Source organism: Camellia sinensis, chromosome 7 (genome assembly GCF_055761805.1).
Source record: "Camellia sinensis isolate YWXY chromosome 7, ASM5576180v1, whole genome shotgun sequence".
In the NCBI taxonomy this organism is placed as follows: Eukaryota; Viridiplantae; Streptophyta; class Magnoliopsida; order Ericales; family Theaceae; genus Camellia; species Camellia sinensis.
Window position 1 is genome coordinate 192,345,871 of NC_138967.1, and position 27,037 is coordinate 192,372,907.

The 27,037-nt window shown below is 36.2% G+C and overlaps 2 protein-coding genes and 1 pseudogene across 2 annotated transcripts; 2 read left to right on the top strand and 1 right to left on the bottom strand.

Annotated features, from left to right (window-relative positions):
• The first annotated feature begins 2,922 nt into the window (after nt 1-2,922).
• Nucleotides 2,923-12,017, top strand: LOC114307365 (uncharacterized). Its single transcript, XM_028252769.2, has 10 exons — nt 2,923-3,288; nt 4,546-6,059; nt 6,460-7,200; nt 7,954-9,313; nt 9,561-9,907; nt 9,993-10,160; nt 10,858-11,024; nt 11,258-11,349; nt 11,479-11,587; nt 11,672-12,017. Exons 1-9 carry the CDS (start codon nt 3,105-3,107, stop codon nt 11,508-11,510), a joined length of 4,605 nt encoding a protein of 1,534 aa, XP_028108570.2. The 5' UTR covers nt 2,923-3,104; the 3' UTR covers nt 11,511-11,587; nt 11,672-12,017.
• A 1,193-nt stretch (nt 12,018-13,210) lies between these two features.
• On the top strand, nt 13,211-15,466 carry LOC114307364 (putative L-type lectin-domain containing receptor kinase S.7 pseudogene; annotated as a pseudogene).
• Nucleotides 15,467-16,012: 546 nt separating this feature from the next.
• Nucleotides 16,013-22,773, bottom strand: LOC114307320 (poly(A)-specific ribonuclease PARN). Its single transcript, XM_028252709.2, has 7 exons — nt 22,219-22,773; nt 21,115-21,245; nt 19,797-20,119; nt 19,366-19,479; nt 18,326-18,452; nt 17,968-18,238; nt 16,013-16,995 (listed from the first exon to the last, which is right to left on the bottom strand). Exons 1-7 carry the CDS (start codon nt 22,668-22,670, stop codon nt 16,206-16,208), a joined length of 2,208 nt encoding a protein of 735 aa, XP_028108510.2. The 5' UTR covers nt 22,671-22,773; the 3' UTR covers nt 16,013-16,205.
• Between the last annotated feature and the right edge of the window lie 4,264 nt (nt 22,774-27,037).

Sequence of the window (27,037 nt, forward strand, 5' to 3'; positions counted from 1 at the left end):
TTTAAAAGATTTTTTTTTACATTTTTTTTACTTTTTAGGTGTATTTATGTTAGGTGTGTCTAAAAAGTAAAAAAATTACTTAAAATATTAAAAAAATTCAGTAAAAACAAAAAAATACGAGAAATAAGAAAGTAGAATTTTCTAAAAAGTGTTTTTTAAAAAGTGAAAACAAGCAAAGTGAATGTGTTTGCAAAGGCTAGATATTGAAACATTTCTAAAATATCTTGGTCAGTACCTAATCTTCTTAACCCTTTAACCAGATCTTTTGTGGGAATCCTATAAAAAAACTGTTTGAAATCACATATCCCCAACTTCTTCACCATATATATCAGCTCAGGCGCATAAAATGTATGAGCATCAACAGTATCAAACACATGTACTTTACTCTAAAGTAACTCATAGGCCCACCATCACTATCTACAAAATACCCACTGTGATGTAAAACCAATTTCATATTTATATCATCCATTGCTACATTTACAAATAAATAAATATATCACCAAAAAAAAAAAATGCATCAAAAATCAATGGACTGAACAAGTGGCATGAGACCAAAAATGGAGATAAAAAATTTGATAAATCAATAGTCCATCACTCAATCAATGCAGCGTGGTCCAACCACTCAGTTCATGCAGTGGTCCATCAATGGAGATAAAAAATTTCATAAAGCATCCAAGACATTAAAGTAACCAACACACACACACATACCCATGCAATAAAGTAAGATACAAACACAGAGTTTGCCATTACTTTATTTACAGAATCAGAAAAAAAAAGAAGAAAAACTTCATATACAAATTACAAGAAGAAAGAAACAAAACAAATCATATAAATCACTTACCAACACTTCAAATAATAGTAACCAGTAGATTTTCTTCCAAATCGCAATAATCCCTTTGCCCTAAATTGACGAAATCGAAGAAATTAGGGCAAATTGTAGGCTTAATTGGTGAAATTCAGGATTTGAGGATTTTTATATGGGTTCAATAAGGAACGTTGTCGTTTTGGGTTGGTTTAGGTGTCAAAAATAGCTTTCTCCGTAACTTCAAGAAACGGAGATAGACGGGGAGGGGGGCTTACATCGTGACACAGAATGAATTACCGGGTTCACATTGTCAAAATTAAAAACTTGGGATTTAATTTGCAAAACACACTAAACCTTGGGGCTTTATTTGTAATTTGCCCAAAAATATTTCAAAAAATTAATAAATACACAAAAATATTAAAAATATATTGAATTATGTTTTTTTTTTTTTGTATTTTTAGTATTTAGTGAAAAAAATTTACGAACATTAAACTTTTTAGGTATATTTATATTAGGTGTGTCTAAAATTTTTAAAAATTACTTAAAATATTAAAAAAACTCAGCAAAGATAAAAAGAATTCAAAAAAATAAGAAAGTAAATTTTTTTAAAAAATATTTTTAGAAAATTCAAATGCAATGTGTTTGGTAACATTTACGTTTTCAGTTTATATTTACAAAAATTTTATAAACTGATTTTTGTTTATTTTTTATTTATTTTTAGAAAAACATAAACTACAAACGCGTTTGGTAATTGACAAAATATTTAAAAAAATTTAAAAATATAAAAAATAGTAAGAAATGACAAGTGGTGGCAAGTGGCAGCGAAAGACGGTGGTGGAAAGTGGTGACAGTGGGTGGCGGCGGGTGGGTGGTGGTGGGTGAGTGGGTGACGGTGGCGGGTGGTGAGTGGTAGCGAGTGGGTGGCGGTGGCGGTGGCGGTGGCGGTGGCGGGTGGTGGTGGCAGGTGGGTGGCGGATGGCCGGTGGTGGTGGGTGGTGGTAGTGGGTGGGTGGGTGATGATGGCGGGTGGTAGCGAGTGGGTAGTGGTGGTGGTGGTGGTGGTGGCGGCGGTGGCGGGTGGTAGCGAGCGGGTGGTGGTGGTGGTGGCGGGTAGCGGGTGGTGGTGGTGGTGGTGGTGGGGGGTTGGTGGGTGGTTGACGGTGGCGGGTGGTAGGTGGTAGCGAGTGGGTGGTGGTGGTGGGTGGTAGCAGCAACTGGGTGGCGGGTGGGTGGTGGGTGATGGTGGCTGGTGGCGGTGGGTGGCTGGTGGTGGCAGGTGGGGTGGTGAGTGGTGGCGGCGGGCGGTGGATGGTAGTGGTGGGTGGCGGATGGATGGCAGATGGGTGGTGGTGGTGGTGGCGAGGGGTGGGTGATGGTGGCGAGTGGGTGGCGGGTGGTGGAAAATGGTGGCGGGTGGTGACTAGTGTTGGGTGGTAAAAAAAAAAAAAACTCAAAACTCAAAACGGAAACACATTTTTTGGCCAAATTTTTAAACTGAGACCATTGATTTATAAATCAAAAATTTTACCAAACAAGTTTTTATTTGAGTTTTTTAAATTTTGTAAATATAAAGAAAAAACTGAAAATGTAAGTATTACCAAACGGCACCAAAGTGATTAATATTTTAATTCAAATCAAGAGTTATTTTGAGAATTGACTTTCTAAATATTTTTTTTACAATAATATTCACTTTGCTTGGTTCCCATTTTTTAAAAATAGTTTTCAAAAAAATCTACACTCTTATTTTCTGTGTTTTTTTGTTTTTATTGAATTTTTTTAATATTTTATGCAATTTTTTTACTTTTTAGACACACATAACAAAAATATACCTAAAAAGTAAAAAAATTGTAAAAAAAATCTTTTAAAAATTCACTAAATACTAAAAATACAAGAATTTAGTACATTTTTTATATTTTTATGTATTTCTTAATTTTTAAAAATATTTTTTTACTTTTTAGACACATCTAAATAGGTGCATCAAAAAAATAAAAAAATATCTAAAAATTTTAAAATATTCACTAAAAACAAAAAAAATACAAAAATAAAAAAAACTCAATTTTCAAAAAATTTAATTCAGAAAAATCAAACCAAACCGAACCAACACAGTGAATAATAATAATAACAAAGGCCTAAAATCTAATCCTTTGATGGGTACCGGATAGAAATCTATGGCACAAGATTTCTCAAAATTTGAATTTCAATCCGCGGCAATAAGCAACAGACCTCTGCCATGTCCCCCTCTCTCTCTCTCTCTCTAGACTACATTTGACAGCATCCACGGCGTGTTGATTCTCCGAAGATGACAACCCTAGAGAAGCTATTCGTCCAGATCTTCGATCGAAAGAATCGGATCATCGAACAAGTCGACCAACAATCAGACTTGTACACTCGACACCTCGTTTCCAAACTTCTCATTGATGGAATCACTCCTCCTTCATGGCTATGGAACCCTAAATTCGACTCTCAATCTTCAGATCCCAAAGGTACTCTCTCTCTCTCATGTTCAAGCATTTAGGGTTCTTTTGGTTAGCGTAAAGAATTCAATTTGTAATTGCGATACTCAAATCTATAATTTTGATCATCCGGACTGAGCATAATGCAAAAGTTTACGACTTTGTTGAATTAAGCTTTTCAAACACTTCAGATATTAAATCAATAGATTGAATGAGTTTAAAATTTTAGTTCTTTTTTTTTTTTTTTTTTTCTCGCATTTTCAGTAACCAAGTAGTGTTTCAATTTCATTCAAATTTCTTCTCGACTGGTGTCAAGATGCATCTACCCATTTTTGTCCTATATGGGTCTTAGACAAACATTGCACACGCAACTATGAATTTTTATTTAATTTTGGAATTAATTTTAGGCTGTGTTTGGATCATGGATTTGGAAAGGGAAAAGGAAAATGTAGGTGAAATATAGGTGAAATGTAGCTATATTTCATTCACATTTCACTCATTTTTCCCTTTCCAAATTACTGCCCGAATTCATAATCCAAATACAGCCTTAATAGGTTCTATATTTGTTCTTCTAAACTCACTCACCCCTGACCTTCCATCTTACTTGGGAAAGCCAATACTGAAGGCCCAAAATGGATGCACTTGTTTGAAATTTGTTGAAGCCAACACTGAAAGCATGTGCAACGCACTTGGTTATTTCCATTTCAAGTGCAGTGGTGCTATAAAAAAATAAAATAGAAATGAAAGTAGATGTCTGTACAAGATATTTTCCTCGAGTATTGTCACAAGTTATTGATTTATTATCAGCCTAGCGGCTTTTAATTTCTTTAGCTGCTAATAATTCACTTGGCTGGGGAACTTTCACTTTTAACCAAAAAGCTAAAAAATCACTATAAATTGTCACATCACTTTCTTTACTTTTTGCACATTTTTTTTGTAAAAAATCTAAAAGTTTTTAAAATAGCCTGTTCACAAATGAGTTTTGTGATATTGCCAAAAAAGGAATTCTGAGCACACAGCAGTATGCTTGGCTACATGTTATGTTTCACACTGACATGTTTTTGTATGATGATAAAATTGTGATTTATCAAGTCAATATGATGACTAGGGTCAAAACTGAAAATAATCGATTGACTTCTAAGGAACTTTATTTTTGTGTCTTGTTGGGAGGCCATCAGGTCTAAGACCTTCCTTAGTTCTTAAAGGTGCACAACATCTTTCTGTCATTATTATATCATCAAATGGCCATCCTTTTGTAGCTTCCTCTAACAACATTGATCATTGCAGAGCTGAATAAAGAAGAGCTGATTTCTGAACTTCTACTTCCTCATCCACAACCTGCAGTCCCATATTCAGGCGCTCACTACCCTCTGTACAATAAGCCACTTGTCATAGGAGATAATGGAGAGTCATCAGAAGGGTTGTTTACGGGAACCCATGCACCCAACAGAGGTTTCAATACTGGAGATAGGCCAACAACTGTGTCTGAGTGCCATGATAATGACATTGAATGTGCCTTAGATTGTGTCCCTGAGCTGGACCTGAGTGTTACATCTCCTCAGTGGCAGATTGATGCAAGCATCTCAAACATCTGTACTGCACCAGATGAGTCACTTGCCAGGATACAGAGGTCCAAGTCAAGGCAAAAGGCTCTAGAGCTTCGCAAATCTGCGAAAGCAACACCTAAAAGCCGTTTTGCCGATGAGAATGACATTGGTGCTTCTTCTAGTGCAATTAAAATATCTAGGATTGCTTCCCAACAGCTTGATTGTGATGATGCAGTGAGACAGGCAAAAGTAGAATGCTTAAGCAAGGAAAAGGATGCTAACATTTATTGTGGTAGAATTACAAGATCTAGAAGTTCTTGCAATCTATCTAGTCGTGGTAGTAAACCTTTGAAGCTTCTTAGTTCTTCTGATATTGCTAAGGAAGATGGTGCCAGAAAGACAATGTCACAAAGTGCTTGTATTGAAGGAGTATCAAAGCCTGTACATTCATCGAATACTGCCAGCCAACGAGTGACGCGATCCAAATCTGGTGCTTCTAAAAAGTCTCTACTCGTTAACTCATTAAACATGTTGGAAGGACTACTCATTCAGAATGTGTCAGGTGGTGACATAATCCCACATTGTCCCGACACTGATGCTATTGCTAACCAGGAAGGAAAGGCTGATTATGTCACAGAACCAGACCGTATTTTAGATGGGCCAGTTGATGCTCGAGCAGCTTGTTCTGAGTCTAACTTGGATGCTGCTGGCTTAAGTGTAGGGTTGGAAGTTGTTCTCTCGAGGCCACCATCTGATTGTAGTATGTCTGTGAAGCCCAAGACACTTGACTTTGATGATGTGGAAAAGTGCAGTTTGAATGAAACCTTTAACCCTATTGTGGAAAAGGAAAGGCTGGACAAATCATCAGGGAAAAGATGTGCTGTAGTGAAGTCTGCCACATCACTAGATAAAGTAAGTTTTGATGACCCTTGCAGAAAATCTTTGGAGACGCAATCACTGGAGCAAGAGGTCTCAAACAAAAGAGAACAGCCTAGGAGGGTTTCTTTTGACACCTGTGTGGAAGAGTGTGTTGTAGTTGATGAAGAGGTATCCGAATTAGATATCAATAAGAACCTTCAGAATGCTGAAGATAATTCAGATGCTGTCGTAGAAATTCAACACTTCCCTTTTTCTCACGAGGCAGATGTTGCACTATTAAATGTTGATAAGGGCCTTGGTGTAGAAATGCATCAAAAGGTGACATGTCATCTAGTGGAAGGATTTGAGTCTTCACCCAGGCTGCAAGTTGAGGAGGTAATTATTTTCAGTTCTTTGAAGTTCTTCAACTACTCGACATATTGCATATGTGTATATGTATCAACCTATTTCATTTTTGTGTGTATGTAATGCGCATGTTTGTTATCCCCTGCATACTGGTTCTGTGTTGGAGATCACTTCCTTTAGCCAAAGTTCATTACTTTTCAATACTTAGTTTAGCAACTCTACATTGGTTACTTTTTTAAATTCCATGCTGTAAAACAGAAGACATTTCTGCTGGAAAATGTTACATCCCTGAAATTGCGGCATCACATGACTTGTATTAGTTTGTGATCATACTGAAACATCATTTACTTCAAACTTTAAAACAAAAGGTAAATTGCACCGATCTCTACTGAGGTTTCCAACTTTGACAAAAACCTCTCATGCTTGACAGGGTGAACTTGGCTGTGATGGAAGGGATACAAATAAGACAACCCCTTTCGTGTTCAAGCACCAACAATTAGGGCAATCCCTTGTCTCAAATTTGACCAAACACTCAGCTGGAGTTCAAGGTTGCCTGGTTGGGGAGGTGGGAATGACAGATCCAAGTAGTGCTGTTCTTGATGTAAGGCAGTGCTATGAAGAAGATAACCAAGACTTGATGTGCATTGAAAATAAACTTGATGAGGGAAATATGAGTGGTGGTTTGGCTTGGAGTGAGAGAACCCTGCTGGAAAGAAAATCACTTGTGGTAGAAGATGGCTTATTAGCATGTGGTTCAGTTGGTTCTCTGCATAGTGAGGAGAAGAATTTTAGTTCTTCTGAAATAAGAGAACTCCAACTTTTAGAAAGCTCTTTACATCTGGGAAGAAGATTAAGGTCTGTTTCAGAGGATTCCTGGCCTCAGTTTAAGCGGAGAAAGATTGACGGCCAACGAACTAATTTCTTCTCTGCTTCCCCTAGCTTTAGGGTGAAAGAGATTCATGGTATGGGAGGGCACACCACGAACAAAAATGTAAAGAGCATGGAAGATAATTTAGAAACTGTTTTACAAATTGAATGCTTGCCAGTTTCTCACGAGGGGGATGCAGCACAATTGAATTCTGATAAGAGTCCTGATATGGAACTGAACCAGAAGGTAAACTACCATTTGTCCGAAGGAATTGAGCCTTCACCAGAGCTGCAACTTGAACAGGTACTATTTATTTGTAGCAAGAATTTTTGTTCTCTAAGGTTAATGTACATATCTAGCTGGCTTATTTGGAGAGAAGATAATGAATCAGAATTGTCATCTTATGTTGTTTTGACAGTCATGTTAACGTTGGACTGGGTAGGTTGCTTGACCTTTACATGTAGAAAGCCTCCAGAAAATTATGATTGTGGTGTTTATATTGGAGCTCCAAAAATTATAGGTCATTCCTTGAAATGTTAAAATGATCATAAATTCTCAAGTGTTGAATTATTATCTAGTGTTTTCTCTAACTATATTTGACTTCTACGGCTACGGGATGGATCATGTAAATTGATTTTAAATAGTTCATGCTCCAGTCATTAGCCTCGATATACATGTAAAAAGTGTATAAAAATGTGTGAAAGTGTATAGAAATATGTAGCAGTGTCATGAAATATGTAAAAAGTGCATTGGGACTGTTTATATTTTGTCATTTCTCCCCCTTAATGACAGTCCCATGGGTGGTCATTAGCATGACCCATTCTTAAATTGGGGGCCCAGAGTGAATGAAAAGATTTCAAAGAAATCCTCATATAATGTGGGGCTTTTTGAAAACTTTGGTGCCAGGTTCCCTGCTGGTCATCCCTTCCCTCTGCCCCTTGCCCCAGTTAATGATTCTGTGTTTTGTAGTATGTGCTGATGCTACTAAAACATATTTATATTTTTCCCTGAGACAGGAATATTATCTTCTCTTTTTTAACATTGTGTGTTGGACAGGACGAATCAACATCCAAGCATGGACAAATTGGGCCATCCTTAGTTTCAAGTTTGACCAAAGAGGCAGCAGGAGACTTCCATGGTTGCTTTATGAAGAATGTGGGACCAGCAGATACAACTAGCATTGTCCTTGATGTAAGGAAGCAGTGTGATGAACAAAATTTCAAAGATTTGCAGCATTCTGAATATAATGGCACCATGGAAAATAAGGATGACTTGATTCATACTGAGAGGATACTGCAGCAAAAGAAATCTCATTTCGAAGAGGATGGCTTATTTTCATGTTGTTCAGTTGAGTCTCCACAAGACAAGCACATGGCTTCGATTGGTGCTGATCAAACTATGCCTGAGTTTGAGGGGTTCATTATTCACCCTGAAGAGAATGAACAACCACATATTGTTAGGGATGCAATTAGCTTTGACAAATTGGACCTTCCAAGTACCACAGTAAAACGTGCTAGTGTTCTGGAACAGCTTTGCAAATCTGCTAGCAGGCATACCCCACTGTCTGAATTCTCAGCTACATTCAAATTGCATGGAACGCCAGATTTATACCAGTCTGTACCAAATGGACTTCTTGAGCACATGGACCTGAGGAGTACCTTAAATCTAAATGATGATGGTGGAAAACAGCTCAGGGCAAGTTATAGTTGTGTGGATGAAGTGAAGTGTGCTTTCGAAGGAGTGTTGTATTCTGATTGTGTACCATACACTGATGCTCGTTTTGGTTGGAGTTTTAAAAAACCTTATATGTCTCCTATTGGAAAGCTCTGGGACAGAATTTCATCAAACTCCAGTAGTTCAGAGAAGCAACGGAGCTTAAACCCAGAGCTTACATGCTTCCCAATTGAGGAAGATCCCAGCATTAGTGGAGAGAATGAAAATATAGATGAGGTGGCCGATACAATCCAAGAGGACATTTCTTCAACACTGATGACTCGTGCCAAACGACAACCACTTGCAGAGATAAAAGAAGCATGTGTGAACCCTCCTACATCAGTTTCTGCAGCAGAGAGATTTCCTGATAGAAATAGTTTAGATTCCACAAACACTGAAGTCAGTGCTACTGGGGCCCAAAGTAGGATCAAACAGAAGCTTGGTAATCGCTACAGAAGTAAGAGGAGATGTACAAACGAGGCAAAGGAGAACCGCTCTTTATCAGTAAGCACACATTGTATTAAGAAGGCAACTGAGTCACTAAACAACAGATTCAGTAAGCCAAAATTGTCAGGGAAAGCAAGTTTGAGGAAAGGTGGGCAGAATCTCTTAGAGAGGGAGTCTAAGCGTAACAATATTGTTTCAAACATCACTTCCTTTCTTCCACTAGTTCAACAAAAACAAGCAGCTGCAGTTGGCACAGGTAATTTTTTTCGATTTTTTTTTTCTTGGATTTGTTTGTTTACTTGCTTAATTTTTTCTTTCTATATGAGAAACCAACAATCTTTCTTTGGGTAAACTGCACTTTCAATCCTCCGACTTTCACATGAATTTCAGAACTTAGAAGCTACCTTGCATATCTGTTTGACTACGTTCCTTTTTTATTGGTAAAATTATTTTTCTATTTTTCATTTAGTACGTAGATCAGGACATTTTGTGGCACTTTGTAGGGAAGAGAGATATCAAAGTGAAGGCACTGGAGGCTGCTGAGGCTGCAAAGCGCCTTGAAGAAAAAAGACAGAATGAACGCAAGATGAAGAAGGATGCGTTGAAGCTTGAAAGAGAAAGAAAAGAGCTAGAAAATTTGCGGCAAATGGAGATAAACAAGAAAAAGAAAGAAGAGGAACAGAAGAAAAAAGGTGCTGATATGGCAGCAAGAAAAAGACTGAGGGAGGAAGAAGAGAGGAAGGAGAAGGAAAGAAAAAGAAAGCGAATTGAAGAACCACGACAACAACAGAGAGGCAAAGAAGAGAAATTACGAGCAGAGAAAGAGAAAGAAGTACCATTTGGTGCCATGGTAAGATTCCTTCTATATTAATGCACTCTGTATTCCATTCAATTTGATGTTGCCGTGACACCAACTATGGTGATGACTTTTCTAGGATGAAAATGTGAACGACGGGAAGGAATCTAACAATGAATTGAGAAAACATCAAAAAATTAAAAAGCCGCAGACTGATCCTAGGGCTGCTGAAATTTCAACAAGCAATGCCAGCCAAGTAATCCTGGAGGATTGTCAAGCTTTTAGTCACTTTGGTGACAATGGGGAGGTAAAGTTCTCATCATGCACATGAGTTTTAAATCTGCAAAGTTATTCAGCTCTGTTCTGTAGTCTCGGCAATAGTTGCAATATGTGAGAGTACAACAGAGCAATCACTAGGCATGATTAATGGCCTTCCATGTGCTTGCTGGCTTTGAATATGAGTTGTCAGAGTCCAGTTCAGGGTTTCAAGGGCAGGTAGAGAGGAAGAGACAGTAGGCATACTTGTAATAGGAAATATCCCAGGGCCAAGACCTCTTTGGTCTAGCGGTAGGTACCCAAGGAATACCCTAGAGAACCTTTGGTGAGGAGGTCAGTTGTTTGAATCCCATTACCCCACTTTCCCTTAGCATTAGGTAAGATAGTAAAACTCCATTTGATGTTATCTTAAAATAAATAAAGAAAAAATGGAACACCCAAGGACTTCCACATTACAAAACTTTCTTGACCACCATTAAAAAAAGAAAAAAGAGATTAAAATACTGAAATTACTCTACATGAGTAGATATCCCTTAGGGAACCCATGGAAGGTTGGTTTCAGCAACTTTGAGGCTTTTACCTTACACCATTTATGCCAGTGAGAAAGGATGTTTCTCCTTACTGAGGAGTCCATTTTGTGACATTAATTCATATAGTACTACTCTTTTGCGATGTGCTTATTTACTTTCACGTTGAACCTCGTACTGAAAGTTTTTATGGTCTCCTAGCCAACTAGTGTCTTCACAAAAACTGCTGAAAAGGATAGCTTTATGGCAAAGACAAGTCCAGAAAAATCATATTCGATTTCTCCATATCAATGCTCGGATGATGAAGAGGACGAAGAGGATGAAAGGGATGAAATTCACACGAAAAAGTTTGTTCCTTCTTGGGCCAGGTAATTATCTTAATTTTGTCTTCTCAGAGTTAAACACAACCTTGAAAGCACATAAAATTGCTGTACCCATCTCACTTGTCTTATGCTACTTTGACATTTACAAGTCTCTATCCACTAATGAACTGAATGTCGTTCATCAGAATGATTTAAGGTCATGTTTTTGTGATTTTATTTTGTTTTTGTTTTTTGCGAGGAACTGAAGCTTTTAATGAGTTTATACTTGCTTTTTGCAGTAAAAATTCAGTGGCTCTTGTTCTTTCATCCCAGCAAAAAGTTGACCCATATATAATATTCCCACCTGAAAGTTTTTGCAGTATAGATGAAGGTAATCTTTCTCTGTTTCTTTAATTTCTTCTTCTTCACTCGATGCAAGTAGTTTTCGCGTATATATTTTAATCCCATTGGACCATATTATTTATTATTGAATTTAATAACATAATTTACCATTGTGTAGTCCTACGGCCTCAAAAATTACAGCCAAAATAGGATGCAACGTTGAAGAAATTGTTGTCTTCAAGAACATTGCTGCAATAACTTGGATGAGATTTCTGCACCAAGATAAGGTACTCTCTTGCTTTCTCTCTCTCTCTCTCAGCATCATCTCACTGTTTGTCATCCTTATTGGTGAAAGTGATTAAATTTTGTAGGCGAAATTCAACGGGGAAGGAGATCTCGCTTGGGCCTATTTGTTGTGAACGATAGAAAATTTGTAGAGATGTATATACTTAATGCAATGTTAGATGAGGATTTTTTTCTCGTCTTAGATCTGAATTTGATGGTTTCTTTGCAATTTGGCTTAAAATTAACCCAGCCATTTAAGTAGCCAAAATAGCTCAGAGGGTTATTATTCCTCTTTAACAATTCCTATTTCTGATTTTGTCGCATTGTAGTATTTCAAGTTTATGAATAATAGAGTGCCTGACATTTTGATGCACTTGTTCAACAATTTTTGTGTGTTACACTAAATTTATTTGGAAAGAATTTTTTTTTCTAGAGACAATGTTTTCTTGTGTTTGGTTGCCCATTTGAAACTAATGTATTAATGGTTGTATTGGTGGTGGTGGTCATCTGGGGGCGGAGGTGAAGGCGATGGGATAGTGGTGGCTTTAGGATTTTAAATGTGCCGTGTCGAGTTGATTAGTAAATTATTTAAACTTGGCTTGAAATTTACCACAGTGAGTCAATACTCATGAAACAAAAAACCGTTCTAGATTATGAAAAAAAATATAATAATAATAATAATTTATGATACCAGATTTCATAAACATGAAATATTATCAATTAATAAATGTGATCTTATATATGGTAATTATTAAATAATTATTTCTTAAATATAGGATTCACTTTTGATATGTAATTTTATTAGTAATTAGTGATATCGGCTTATTTTGGGAAGATGGTAAAAAGTGACTTTTTGGCTTTTAACCAAGCTTTTGGCTTTTTTAGACAAATGATTTGGGAAGTTGGTAAAAAGTGACTTTTGACTTTTTTGATTAATGTTTGTTTATGATGTCAAATCATAATAAAATGACCAAACTACCTCCATTTATTTAAAATATTTACGACTTCACCTATGTAACACATTTTGACTCATGAGGGTAAAATTGTAATTTCACCGTTGGCTAAAAACCAACTTTTCAAATGAAAAAAAACACAAAAAAGCCAATTTTTGGCTTTTGCTGCAAACCAAAAAAAGTGGCTTTTAGCCAACTTCCCAAAATAGCCCATCATATATATTTGCGATAGAATTTTTACGCTTTTTGTTCATCACAAACTACTTCATCAATTATGATCGATTGTTTAGAATTAGTTTTTGTTAGTTATGTTTTTTTTTTTTTTTTTTTTTTTTATATTTTTAAGTTTTATTCAATTAGATGGACTGAAAATAAAATAAGAAAAATTGAAAGACAAAAAAAAAGTCAATTAAAGACCCAAAAAAAGTGTTTTTTAAAAAAAATTTGTCTTCAATTAACCTTTTTAAAAAAAAAAATTAAAATTTTTTAAACTAAAAAGTGATTTTACTCTCGTCTTTTTTTTTCCTTCCTTTTTTTTAAAGCTCTTCTCAAAATTTAACCAATTATAATTAATGATAACACATAAGACGTCGTCGTATTGAAATTGGCCGCCATTTCCTTTCCGTGTAACCGTTACAAACCCTAGCTATACTTCCCCCCCCCAAAATTGTTTCCTTCTCTTTCTTCTTCCTCATAGAAACCTCTCTCTCTCTCTCTCTCACACACACATCAATCCCCATTGATTCCTAAACCATCTTCCTCAACAATATGCATCCAAGAACACTTCTTGTTCTCTCTCTCCTCTTCTTCCTCTTCAACTCCTCACACCCACCACAAGTCTCCTCAGAAAACATAATCTTTGACTTCCCATCTTTCACTCTTCGAAACCCAACTCTCCTTGGCGATGCCTACCTCCGGAACGGCCTCATTGGCCTCACCCGAGACCTCCCCGTACCGTCTTCGAGCTCTGGTACCGCCATTTACAACTACCCAATTCCATTCTTCGATCCCAACTCCAATTCCACAGTCTCTTTCTCCACAAGATTCTCTTTCTCAATCAGTAGTCTAAATCCCACTTCTTTCGGAGATGGGTTGTGTTTCTTTCTATCCCCTGAAAATCGGAATCTGGGTAGTCAAGGAAGGCACTTGCGTCTTGTCAATTCGTCTCAATTGACCAAGAACAAGTTTGTAGCTGTTGAATTTGATACTAGGCTCGATTCTCAATTCAATGATCCGAATGATAATCATGTTGGATTGGACATTGAAAGCTTGGTTTCGATCAAGACTGCTGATCCTAAATCGATTGACATTGATCTCAAGAGTGGGAATTCAATCACTGCTTGGATTGATTACAAGAATGATCATAGGAAATTGAATGTGTTCTTGAGTTACAGTAATTTGAAGCCAGAGATGCCTCTGTTGAGTGTCGAAATCGACCTCTCTCATTATCTGAAAGAGTTTATGTACGTGGGTTTTTCGGCATCTACTGAGGGAAGCACAGAACTTCACTTAATTGAGAATTGGAGGTTTGAAACATCACCCTCAGGGAGGGCTCGAAATCATCCCCACAATGTCTCCGATAATTCAGTGATTACACCGCGTTTTCAGGTCCCAAATTCTTCTTCCAAGAAGCATCACCGGGGCCTCGGTTTGGGTCTCGGGATCGCCTGCCCGGCCTTAATCTGTCTCTTTGTGGTTTTCGGGTGGATTTCTGTCAGAAAAAGGAGAGGGGTATCAAAACAGAGCTGCACAACAGGGCTTGTGGCGGGTCCGAGACAATTCAGTTACAGAGAGCTCAAGATTGCCACAAAAGGGTTTCATTCAAGCAGAATCATAGGCCATGGAGCTTTTGGAACTGTTTACAAAGCCTATTTAGTCTCTTCTGCTACAATCTCTGCAGTGAAGAGATCAAAGCATACCCATGAGGGAAAAACAGAGTTCCTCGCCGAATTAACGATTATAGCTTCTTTGAGGCACAAGAATTTGGTTCAGCTCCAAGGCTGGTGTGTTGAAAAAGATGAATTGTTGCTTGTTTACGAGTTCATGCCCAATGGGAGTCTTGATCAGGTTCTATACGATCAATCTGAGCGTGGCAATTTGCTGAAATGGGTATATAGATACAACATTGCAGTTGGGTTAGCTAGTGTTCTAACATATCTGCATCAAGAATGTGAACAGCAAGTGATTCACAGAGATATAAAAGCCAGTAACATAATGCTAGATGGTAAATTCAACGCAAGGCTTGGAGATTTCGGATTGGCACGATTGATGGATCACGGTGTTAAAAGCCCCGTTTCGACTCTAACCGCTGGAACTGTGGGATACCTTGCTCCAGAGTATCTTCAGTGTGGGAAACCTACCGAGAAAACCGATGTTTTCAGCTATGGAGTGGTTGTACTTGAAGTATGCTGTGGAAAGAGGCCAATTGAGAGAGAACAGGGGACTCAGAGGATGGTGAATTTGATTGATTTTGTTTGGGGATTGCATTCTGAGGGGAAAATCATGGAAGCTGCTGATGTGAGGTTGAAGGGTGAGTTTGAGGAGAGTGAAATGAGGAAGCTGTTGCTTATGGGATTGAGTTGCGCGAACCTGGATAGCGAAGCTAGGCCTTCGATGAGGAGGGTTTTCCAGATCTTGAACAATGAGGCCGAGCCCATTGTCGTGCCTAAAGTGAAGCCAAGCCTTAGTTTTTCTTGTGGATTGCCATTGAGAATTGAGGACATTATTGTTTCAGATGGTGAAGAGGTATGAAGGCGCCAGATCACATGTTTGAGATCACAGTTGGGTGAATCCACAATTGTGAATTGTCTGTCATATTCGTTTTAAGTGACGTAGAGTTTTTGATTCTTTTCATTCTTTTTGAGTGAGAGAGAGAGAGAGAGAGAGAGAGAGAGAGAGAGAGAGAGTGTTGGTGTTGTTTAGTTCAGTCCCGAATCTGCAAAGTTTTTTTGGACTAGTTTTGTTGTTCTGATTGTTGTTTTGTTTTTTAGTGTGGCAAATATACTTGAATGAATCATAATTCTTTATGCTATACATAAGCCAGTGAAAAATATAAATTAAATAAAATTTAAAGAGAGAGAGAGAGAATTTGAATTTGAATTTTGATAGGCATGTTTTAGTTGCTATAATTTGGATGTTGGAGTAACTTTCTGGTTGTTTGGGAAGTAACATTTTATTTATAAAAAAAAATGTGTAAAAAATAAAATAAATAAAAATGAATATTTGAATTTTATTTTCATGAATTAAAAACTTTACTTTTAATTAATTTTAATAATTTTTTCAAGAAAATCCTCAATTGCCATATTCTCTTTGAACGAAGTTCTTATTTCACCCCCTAAAAAAATGACAAGTGGTAATCAAATTTAATATAAAAAATTGGTCATCACTGTATTATCTCAAAGAAGTAACCACAGAACAATTAAAAAGACAATCCAAAACTATAAAAAAACACCAACTTTAGTCTACAAATATTCATAGAGAAGTAATTGCAATGCTATATATGGTATATGGAAGAAAATGAACCACACATCTGTAATTTCGAGGTCATTGGCTGTGCCTATGATTACAACTCTCATATTCATACAAAAAACTTGAATTTGAATTCAAGAAATGCAAAAACTTAATCAGAGAAGTAAATCTAGCAAAGGTCAAAACCTTAATGAATCATCTATTTGCTAACCTGAGCTTCAGCAGGATACAGCGAATCTAGGGTTTCATCAACCAAGAAATGGCTGCACGATAGATCATCTATCACACTGTTCATCTTTCCCGACTCACTTTCGTCGGTAGAATTTCGAAAAGAAGCCATTTCATTTTCTCCCAACAATTTGGTCTTCCATTTAATACCAATTGACTCTGCCTGATCAGCAAACAATACTTTCGAAATCGATGAACTGCAAATCTCTTTATAGAACTCATAACTGGCCGCTCGAGTGTTTCCACCTTCCAGGAGTTTCGAGAGCGGATGCAAAACAGAGATTGGATCAATGTTTCTTTCCAAGGTTTCCTTCAACTCCAGAAAAACAGAGACATATTCTTCTTTACTAAACTGAACAAACACAGCAGTTTCATCTAAGTGATAGATGGAAGAAACCGAGCTTGGGCCAAAGACTTTAGAGACGCATTCCCTAATCTCCCTTGCCTTGAGTTTGGATGGAAATCCCCAAATTAAACAAATATTTGAAAAGACAATCTTCGGATACCTAAATTTTAGGCTGTTATATGAAGACTCTGCAGTCTGCTTACCAGTCCTCAGATCAATAATGTCACTGTTAATCCAGCTTAAATAAAGAAGATTAATGTGCTTTTGGAGCTTCTCATCATGGGTCAAATTTGTGAAGGGTGGATGAAGCTTGAAATTGAACCCAAGATGACTGCATACTTGGGCAAAAACACAACCCGTCATAAAAGCATCATAGCCAGCTTCATGCTTAGCTCCAGAGTTCCAGTTTGAGGACCTGCACATGGACATACAATTAGTATGGCTCGTCTAAGCTTGGAAAACATACTACAAGGCTTCTCTCTATCATTTTCTTATTCATGGTGATAATCTTTTGTGTCATTTGAAAGTTTATGTTATATAAATGCCCAACAGGTATGTTCTTCAACAAGATGATTGGTTTGTTATTGATTTTGAATAATTTAGATAATTATATAAGAAATAGACACACACACACAAAGATAGCTAAAAACATTCACAAGTGTATATATCTGACAAATCACTCAATCAATCACGTGCATATATATACGAGTCCGTGTCAGATTTTAAAAGTTACGTCTACCTTTTATCCCTGTTAAGGTGAGAGACTATTGTGCATGTCAGTTAAAGTGTTTTTGTACGCACACACTTGATTTGAAGTTTAACAACAATGGTATGTGAAACTTTTTGAAGCATTGGGCATGATATCATGAACTGAAAAGTGAAGTGTGTGTATAGTGAGTGTTTAGAAAGTGGGTTTTTATGTAGGTTTTTTTAGTTGTAGGATATTATTGGATAAAAAATTTTTAGTGTTTGGGAAGATAGTTGGGTTTTTTTGTGGTTGGATGTGATGTTTGTGAGAGAAAAAATGAAATGATTATGGGATTGGACGTGATATTTTGTTTAGATTTGTTTTTTTTTTGGTTTTGTAAAACCTTTGTCTTATAGTGAAAAAAAATCAAAAAAAAAATTTGGGAACCAAGTTCCCAAACACCACCATAGTTTCTCTTCAAAAAATATTCCCATCAAAAGCCGACATACCACTTATCAAAACGAAACGAAGGCTAGTGACGTGCTTTTTAGTGTTGGTAGTTAAAAGCAACATTATTGCCAACTTATGGAACAACAAATAAATAAACAAATAGATCAACTAGATCAAGATAACCCAAGAATCTTTATTGGTGAGATTGAAGAGTTTCAAGTCCTAGTAAAGATAAAGGCAGAAGTGAACCTCATGTCATCCACTTGAACCTCGACGTTAACATGTGGCTTGAGACTGAATCTAGATCCTTTGACACTCGAAGCAATTTCTGAACACAAGAAGGCAAATGCTTTGGACAGTGATGTGCTGCCCTTCTTCATCATAGCTCTAAGTACATCATTTGCATTTAAAAGTACTTTTGTGTCAATGATGTATGGAAAGTATTTGTGAACAGAAGAGACGTATTCTTCAGCAGTCGAAGGAAGAGAACCTAAAAATTTGCTATACATGTGCGCAATATCTGTATGAAATAGACAAAACAGGTGATATATAAGAAGGAAAAAAAAAAAAAAAGCCTCTGAGCATAACTCAAATGTAATATCCGTACCAAGAAAGCAATTGTGACCAACTATCAACTTCTGCTCTGAGGAAAGGAGATCAATAACATGCCGAAATCCAACCGCAGCTTCGATCTTCATCTCTTCTTCCTTGCGAAGCCCATCCTTGACTTCTTTCTGCAAGAAATTAGTACAACAAAATCACGTTCCCAGGAGATGCAGGCAGTATGACACAAGATAGTGAAGACACCCCTCCTCCCCCCTTTTCTAATTTCAGCTCCCACAAAGCTTCTTGTTTTTAATTATTATTGCTATGATTTACCAAATTCCTTGTTTCACCTAAGCTTTAAGTTTCTGCAGAATACTCCACAAAAAATATTCAGTCCAGACTTCAAATATTTGAGGCATTATAGTAAAACAAAATTCAAAAGACAATAATCATCTATGAAGTACCGACACTTCAAAACAAGTGCTGTATTCGTGTCGGACACACAGATACGGTGGGGCCATGCAGACACACGTATGGGACACACCACATGGCGTGTCCCCTTATTTAATTAATTTATTTCAGGAGACAAGCCGGGGACACACTAGGGACATGCCAAGTTATCTTTTCTCCCATTTTCTTTAGTACTTTTAATGAATGTTAAATGTTTACTATTTTTTTCTTAATTTTAAATACTTAATAGATCATCTATTAAAAAAAAGAATAAAATGTAAACGGTAAGTATTAATTTAAAAGTTTTTTTATTTTTATTTTAAATATACAAAATTAGAGTTAGTTTTTGTTAATATTGATTGTTTGTGGATATAATATTAATATAAGAAAATATATTTTATTATTGCGTCCCGGCCATGTCCGTATCCCCATTTTCTTGAAATCACCATGTCTCATGTCCGCATCCATGTCCGTATTCGCATCCGTGTCTGTGGCCGTGTCCGTGCTTCTTAGATAATTATTGAATAGCTCTTTGACATTATAACAAACTGACCTAAATAATATCATGATAGTCATTTCATACAAAAGAAACATCAGGAAATTCACATAAATGAACTCAATAATATCTCTTTTCACAGGTTTGTGTTTTACCATAAGTAAGCCCCTGTCATTGTTTGATTCAGTGTACACAATTAATTGTTGTACGGAGGAAGATTCACCCTTTACACGAATGTAAACAAGGTTTTCAAAATGCTTCACAGTAACCTGCACATTTTCAGTTTCATACATCAGCAATGACAAAATTTCATCTAGTATAATATACAAATTGAGTAAAATAGCAGCTTATAAACATAAACTCAAGTCAACAAAACCTCAAACCCCTAAAAAAATTATTGACAGTAAAAACTAAATAATAGCTCATCCTCCCTGTCATCTAATCTATTGAGCATTTAACCAAGGCAAACCAGATATTAAATGAAGAAAATATCAAACTAATAAGAAGAAAACAAAAGGATCAAAGAGTTCACATTGATGGAGGTTATCTAAGCGATATATTTGGAAGAAAAAAAGACTAGCATTACCAACTGAATCAACCTTAGCTGGTGAGAGGTGAACCCATTCAGCAAAAGAGCTGGGCGCATCTTGAAGAAGATGGTTTGAAATTGTTGACTGAAGTCATTTGTACTTTCCTGAAATTTAGACCCGCTATTTCTACTCTGTAATAATCCCTCACGCCACTCACTGATTCTGTTCTTCATTCTCTCAGTGAAGAGAACATCTGCAATTCTAACTAACGCTGTATCTCTAGCTTCTCTCAAGTACAATTCTGACAAATCGTCCTCATACCTCATTTGTAAGTGCCTTAGTGCTTCATCCTGTTGTCCTCTGGATAAATAAGATATTCCTGAGATTTTCCACAAGTGTAAACTCTCAAAATGAAAGCATTAAAAGAAGCTTAAGGGAATGACATAACAGATTACAGATTCCGCATTCAGTAATACTCATAAGTAAAACTGCTCCAGATGGGGCAAACTCATCACCACTAAGGATACTTATGAAATCTACCAAAACAAAGCTAAACTAGACAATAATGTGCATAATGTAGATCATTTGAGGGAGATGAATCACAGATCTTCTGATGGTGTAGAAGTTATGTTGTATATGTAGGTTGAAAAATACATTTGCAAGTTTTTAGTATAGTTGAGAGTCAGGTGTTATAATCCATTTTCTTGACCAATTTTTGAATTATGTAGAGATTTTGATACACGTGGAGGTGTATAAGCGTTTTACGTTTCATGTTTTTTCTTCTCCTCTTTTGTATAGAGGTGGCATTCTAAAACAATGGTGATTGAAAAAAGGGACTAGATGTCTCCACAAAAGAAAACCCTTGAATCCACAAGGAAGTATGAAAACCAAGACATTTCATTCATTCTGGAATGACACCCAATGAAAGATTAGGTCCAGATTTCAGCCCCGCTTCAACTCCTGTTGCTCCCGGTGTTCTAAAAATGCCTCGATTGCTTGTTCTACATCACATTCCCTCTATTTTGTCTTGAATAAATCATCGTTATTACTTATCCACAAATATATGCATCTTATCAATCTTTGATGTATTATTTTCTTCAGCATATCTCAAAAGAATAGTGTTCTATGTTTTCATTGGTTTATCCAGTAAAAACTGAAAATTGTAGCTATTGTACAGATGTTATGTTTCAGTTATTTATAAAATGGAATTACACTTGACACTGCTAAATTAGCAGCAGAACTAGGGCCTACAATCCAAGTTTAAATTAAGACAATTAGTACTACCATTGAAATTTAAACTGAAGTATACACATTAACTAAGCATCATTTGGGGCATTAATGCAAGTCGAGAATAATAGAAAGAAAGTGAGGTACCTTCATGTATGCATTGATTGAAATCAAACTGGTATTTAGCCAAGAAGTCAATTGAGGTTGTTTGGCATAGGAACTCATAGGAGGGGCCACCAACTGGAATTTCTTGACGTGGAAATATATAAAAATTGTGCCTGTCAATCAAAAGCACGATGCGCTATGAGGGTGGGCTCATCAAGAAAATATAATTTTCATTCATGTTATCAGCTTTTTCTACTAAATCAAATAACACATATTAATTTTAAGTCCGTTTAGTGCAACTTATTCTAAGCTAGAAACTAACAATCTATCAACAAAATCTAAAAGCACGCCCTCTCTCTAGCTTCATAATAATCAAATTTTTTCAACTTATTTATTATTTTTCACTCCTAAGTTGTAAACAACTGGCATGGATTGTAAGACTTCAAATAAGTTCAAAACTTCTACTTATCAAGGAAAATTATTAGATACTCCCAGAGTACACCATATGCCATTATTTATGTGGTACTCCCATCAATGAGAAACCAGAATGCACGGCCCGTTTGACAGCCAGCTTTTTGGCTAAAAAAAGTCAAAAAAAAAAAAAAAAAAACTAAAATGTTACATCATACACATCAAGTAACCACATTTCCCTTATAACTATTTATTCAACTAAAAAAAATTCCAAACACTAGTTTTTTTCACCTCATAAAAAAAGTTAAAAATCCAAAAACTACTAAAAAAGTCAACTTGCCAACGAAAGGTGAATCAGTATGTTCACTAGTAAAAAATTTCACTACGCGATTGGTTTGGAGCACCGCGAATGCAATGCTACATGGTGCTATGGAATACTGAATAATTACCCACATATCAATCTGTTCACCATTTTTCAGAGCATAATTTAATCAGACATCAGATTAAAAATTTAGTCTTTTTTTTTTTTGTTGCTCTCCACAACAACTAACATAAATTTTCCTCCAAATGGCTCTCAGAAAGAAATATGGAAAATACATATAAAACAGCTGATAAAATAAAAATCAATTCTTTCAGTGAGCCAATAAAAAGATTCAAACTCTCTAATTTTCTTACAAATAGATTAACCAATGAAAATTACACAATAATAGAGTGAAATAAAGAAGGAGAACTGACGGGTGAGCAATGAAGGATTGCTTGGAAGAGTCCCAACGGAAGGGACAAACACCAAACTGAACAACAGCGAACTTCTCTGCCGAATCTTTGACTTTGAGATAACGAATGTCGAAGCGATCGAACTCGAAGGAGTCTCTCCATGGAGCGCTCGTAACGCCGGTCATCTCGAGGTCGATTGACACGAAGTCTGCGTCTCTGACGAGGCGTCGGAGGTCGCTGAGTGCCGATTCGAAGTTCGATTTCGTGACATTTTTTAGAGCGAAAGATGAAGATGAAGATGAAGATGTAGATGAAGATGAAGATGAAGATGTAGATGTAGATGAAGATGAAGATGAAGATGTAGGTGAAGATGAAGATGTTGAAGAGCAGAGTGAGCGAGTGAATGAAGAGGTGGTGGTGGAAGCTAGGGTTAGGGTTTCGGAAAGTGCGCTAACCAGCCATTGTTTCTTCATCCTCTGTTGCTCATAATTTTTGTGTTGTGTGTTGCTTTGTCATGGAGTGTAAAGAGATGAAGGTGATGACTAGGCTAGGGCTAGACTCGTAAAATATTCGCTTAATTTGTTAAAATTATATCCATTTATAGCGTTTCTAACGATTTATCAAAATTTTTATCAAACCTGAGTGAAAAAATAATTTTTTTCTCATTTTGATATGGAGGGCTCCAATGGTTCATCAACTCAGTGCCGGGACAATCGGCTGGCCGACCAGTAAAGGCAAAAATTTTTTTTTTTTGAATTGTTTGAACCTTTTCAGTGAATTGTCTGAACCTATTTCCAAGACGACCGGTTGGTTGACCGGCCGGTCGACTGGTAAGGCAAATTTTTTTTTTTTAAAAACTGTTTGAACTTTTTTTTAACTGTTTGAACCCTTTAGTGGTCGACCGGTTGGTTTCCCCCAACGGTCAAGAACAGTGATTTGGTAAAATGCTGCGCTTGTTCTCATTTTGGTAAAACGTTTGGTGAATTCTCGATTTGATATCGTTTTGGTGAAACCGTTGGAGCTCAAAAAAGTGACTTTTTCACCAAATTTTAAATTTGATGCCACGTTTGGTGAAGCGTTGGAGCTTGTCTTATACTGCACAATAGATTAATTGTAGTTTAAATTTGAAAATTTACAATTCGCCTGCCTGCTATAGTTAATTTATATATATTTTTTAATAGACAGATGCTGGAGACCCCTAGTACGGAAGGATCCCCAGCACCCCACCTCCACATGTAGGGTTGCCAATGGAGAAGAAAAAGAAAAAAAAAAAAAAAAACGTTTTTTGACCAATCAAAACAAACCCCAGCACCCCCACTAGGGATGGCAATCGGAACCCGGCCCGATGGGGACCCGATCCCCCGACCCCGAATTAAGGCCTCGTTTGGGAACAGGCTAATTTAGTAACTTTTTGGCTATTTGGCTAAAATATGAGCTAAAAAAAACTAGTATGTTTAGGATGACTTTTTAGCTTTTTACGAAAAGATATGCAAAAAGTAGAGAGAAAAGAGAATCTTTGACTTTTTGGTATAGGTTGTTGGCTTTTTGGCTAATTTAGTAACTTTTTGACTAAAAATGAGGGTTTCTAAACGAGGCCTAAGCGGTTATTCCCTGAAAAATACCCCCGACGGGCTGATGATGGTATTAAAAATTAGATCCCCGATGATATTCAGGCAGGGGACGGGGACACATGTTTCAATCCCGGACCCGCCCTTGCCCCGATCCCCGGCCCGGTTGCCCCCGACATGAAATTACCTTTTTACCCCTGCTTATATATAACATATGTGGGTGTGTGTAGGGTGTTGTTTGAGAACACACACACAACACAAACACAACAACAGAGCCGTCTCCTTTTCTACTCTCTCTCTCTCTTCATCTAGGGTTTCGCCTTCCTCTCTCTCTCTCTTTCATAGAACGACGGCGCCGATCATCCGTCACCGCCGATCCTCCCTCACCGTCGCTCGTACCTCACTGTCGATCCTCCCCTCTTACCGCCGCTGCTGCCTCATTCTCTTTCTCTCATAGACGACGTTGACGGTTGCTCGCCCCTCACCGCCACTCCTCCCTTGTCGGCGATTCTCCCTTACCGCCGATTTCAAAGGGTATCTCTCTCTCTCTTTCTCTCTCTCTCTCTCTCTCTCTCTCTCTCTCTCTCTCTGTGTGTCGGGATTTCGGATATAGCGAGGTTTACACACACACACACACATATATATATATATATATTTGTGAACGTATATATAGTATTCGACCTCTGTTTTTTTTTTTCTCTAAATTTATTTATTTTAAATATATACATATATATATATATATATATATATATATATATATATGAGTTGATCGTTTATTGAGTTTTTGATCTGTTACATATATATATATATATGATCTGGGTTTTTTTTTTGATCTGTTAAATAAATATATATATATATATATATATATACAGTTCTAATTCATTAGGGATTGTTATATATATATATATATAATGATTCACGTGTTGAAACTTTTGAATCGATGATTTAATCACCTGTTTAATTAATGGGACACCATTTCCCTTCTAAAATTGCATCACATTCTTTCTAGTTATGGAACAAAACCAGAAGAGGGAAAAAAAAAAGTATAAATGCTCATGAAACAGTCACCCCACCAAAACTGGCCAAAGTGGTTTTGAATTAATTTTTGGTGTGTATGGAAATCAAATAGCGTATAGCTGTCATTCCCTTTTTTGATTTATGGGGATGCAATGTCATCTTGGTTAAACTATCTTGGGAAATAAATTATAGCAGAGAATGTGATTTGTTTTCAAGTATCTTTAAACTAGGAAGTGTTGTTTCTCAGTACTAAACATGTCTCCATTTTGCCAATGGGAGTTTGTTTTTGGTATCTAATTGATCTCCATGTATTTAGACATTTTGCCATTTTGATCTCAATGTAATTGATCTCCATTTTGCCATTTTGCCAATGGGAGTTTGTTTTTGGTATCTAAACATGTCTCCAACTTGTCTACTATTTATATACGCCTCCTAGTATTTATATTACCATGGAATAATTTCAATACTGAATTTATATTCTTTATTTTTTAGGAAATTCAACATTGGAATCAGTGGGCTATGCAACTATATATGATGATGATGAGATCGAGTCGGATCAGTCATGTGCCACTTTTGTGTTAGTTGTCATCTTTTTTGTTTTAATTGTTAACATTTTTTACATTTTATTATTAGTATTAATTATTTATTTTTTTTCCTTTTGTTATTTAACAGGAATTCAAGTTGAAGGAGGTGATGGAAGTTGTGTGATTTGTATGGGTATTGGAGAAACAATGAAAGAATTTTTTTATGTTGTAATGGATTTTTTTTTTAATTTTTAATTTCAATTTTTGGATAACCTATCCCTTGCGGGTTGTGTTTGGGATTAATTATTCTCTTTGCTACTTATTGAATTTTCTTGTGTGTATGGGCTGCTGGACAGATGTTTTGTTTGTGCTATTTTGTTGCTACAAGATGTTTTGTGTTTGAGTTGTGCATGGGCTGCTGAATTTTGTTGCTATAGGATGTTATTTTATTGAATATTTGATAGATGCTATATTTGACAAATGCTGCTGGACAGATTTATTGATTTGTATATATTGGCAGATTATGTTGAATTTTTTGGGTAGCCTATCTTATTTGAATATGTTGACATATTATGTATTGATTTTTTACCTTGACAGATTATGAATTTTTAATTTTTGGTAGATTATTTAATTTTTTATATATTGGCAGATTATTGATTTGAATTTTTTAGCTTGATAGATTATGAATTTTTTATTTTTGGTAGATTATTTAATTTTTTTTATATATTGGCAGATTATTGATTTGAATTTTTTAACTTGACAGATGCTGCTGGACAGATTCTTAATAGGATGTTTAAAATTGTTTTTTGAAAAAAAAAAAAAAACTGTAATTCTGTCGGGAAATTTGCGGGGTCGGGGATACCTGATCCCCGATCGGGAGTGGGGGCGGGGGGATATATGGGGTCCTCGTCGGGGATCGGGGACGGGGACGGGAATTTCTCACTATTGGGGATCGGGGACGGGGACGGAAATTTCTCACTATCGGGGATCGGGGACGGGGAGTGGTCCCCGGCCCCGCCCCGTTGCCATTCCTAACCCCCACTGGGGGTCTTATGCATTTTCCTTTTTAATATTTATAAATTATTTATATAAAAATGAGTATAAGAGAAATTTAAGATATGAAATTTATTATAAATTAGTGATTATATATAAAACATATTATATAAAATTATTTTGGATTATATATCTAAAAAATTTTAGGGTAAATTATACTAACGCCCCCTGAGATTTATATTTATTATAGTTCCTTACCTCATTTTTGGAAAATTACGTCTCCCTCCTTGAGGTTTAAAGTTTCATTATAGATTCCTCCCCTAGCAATTTAATTTTTTTAAATATCAATTTTACCCTCACTGGGTAAATTACATTGACACCCCTCACATTTTAGGAATTACAATCCCCTCCCTAAGATTTAAAGTAGCATTACTAATTGCTCCTTCGGTTTGTATTAGTTGGAAAAAAATTCATTGAAAAAAAAATAATTGGAAAAAAAAATTAATTGAAAAAAAAAATCTTAGTAAAATTTTTAATCATTTTTTGAATTTACGTTTTTTCTTCAAATTTACAAACTGAGACAACTATTTATAAACAAAAAAAAATTATTAAACAAGTTTTTATGACAATTTTAAAAAATTTTGTAAACATAAATTGAAAACTGAAAACGAAATAGTTACCAAACAAGCTTTAGATGGTAAAAATGTCGTAAAATTAATAAATAATTAAATAAGTTAC

Coding starts and splice junctions, on each gene's coding strand:
- LOC114307320 (XM_028252709.2), bottom strand. CDS start 22,670: ATGAAGAAACAATGGCTGGTTAGCGCACTTTCCGAAACCCTAACCCTA. Junction 21,246..22,218: donor CAATCCTTCATTGCTCACCC/GTCAGTTCTCCT, acceptor TTTGATTGACAG/GCACAATTTTTATATATTTC. Junction 20,120..21,114: donor CAATCAATGCATACATGAAG/GTACCTCACTTT, acceptor GGAAAATCTCAG/GAATATCTTATTTATCCAGA.
- LOC114307365 (XM_028252769.2), top strand. CDS start 3,105: ATGACAACCCTAGAGAAGCTATTCGTCCAGATCTTCGATCGAAAGAAT. Junction 7,201..7,953: donor CAGAGCTGCAACTTGAACAG/GTACTATTTATT, acceptor TGTGTTGGACAG/GACGAATCAACATCCAAGCA. Junction 9,314..9,560: donor AGCAGCTGCAGTTGGCACAG/GTAATTTTTTTC, acceptor GGCACTTTGTAG/GGAAGAGAGATATCAAAGTG.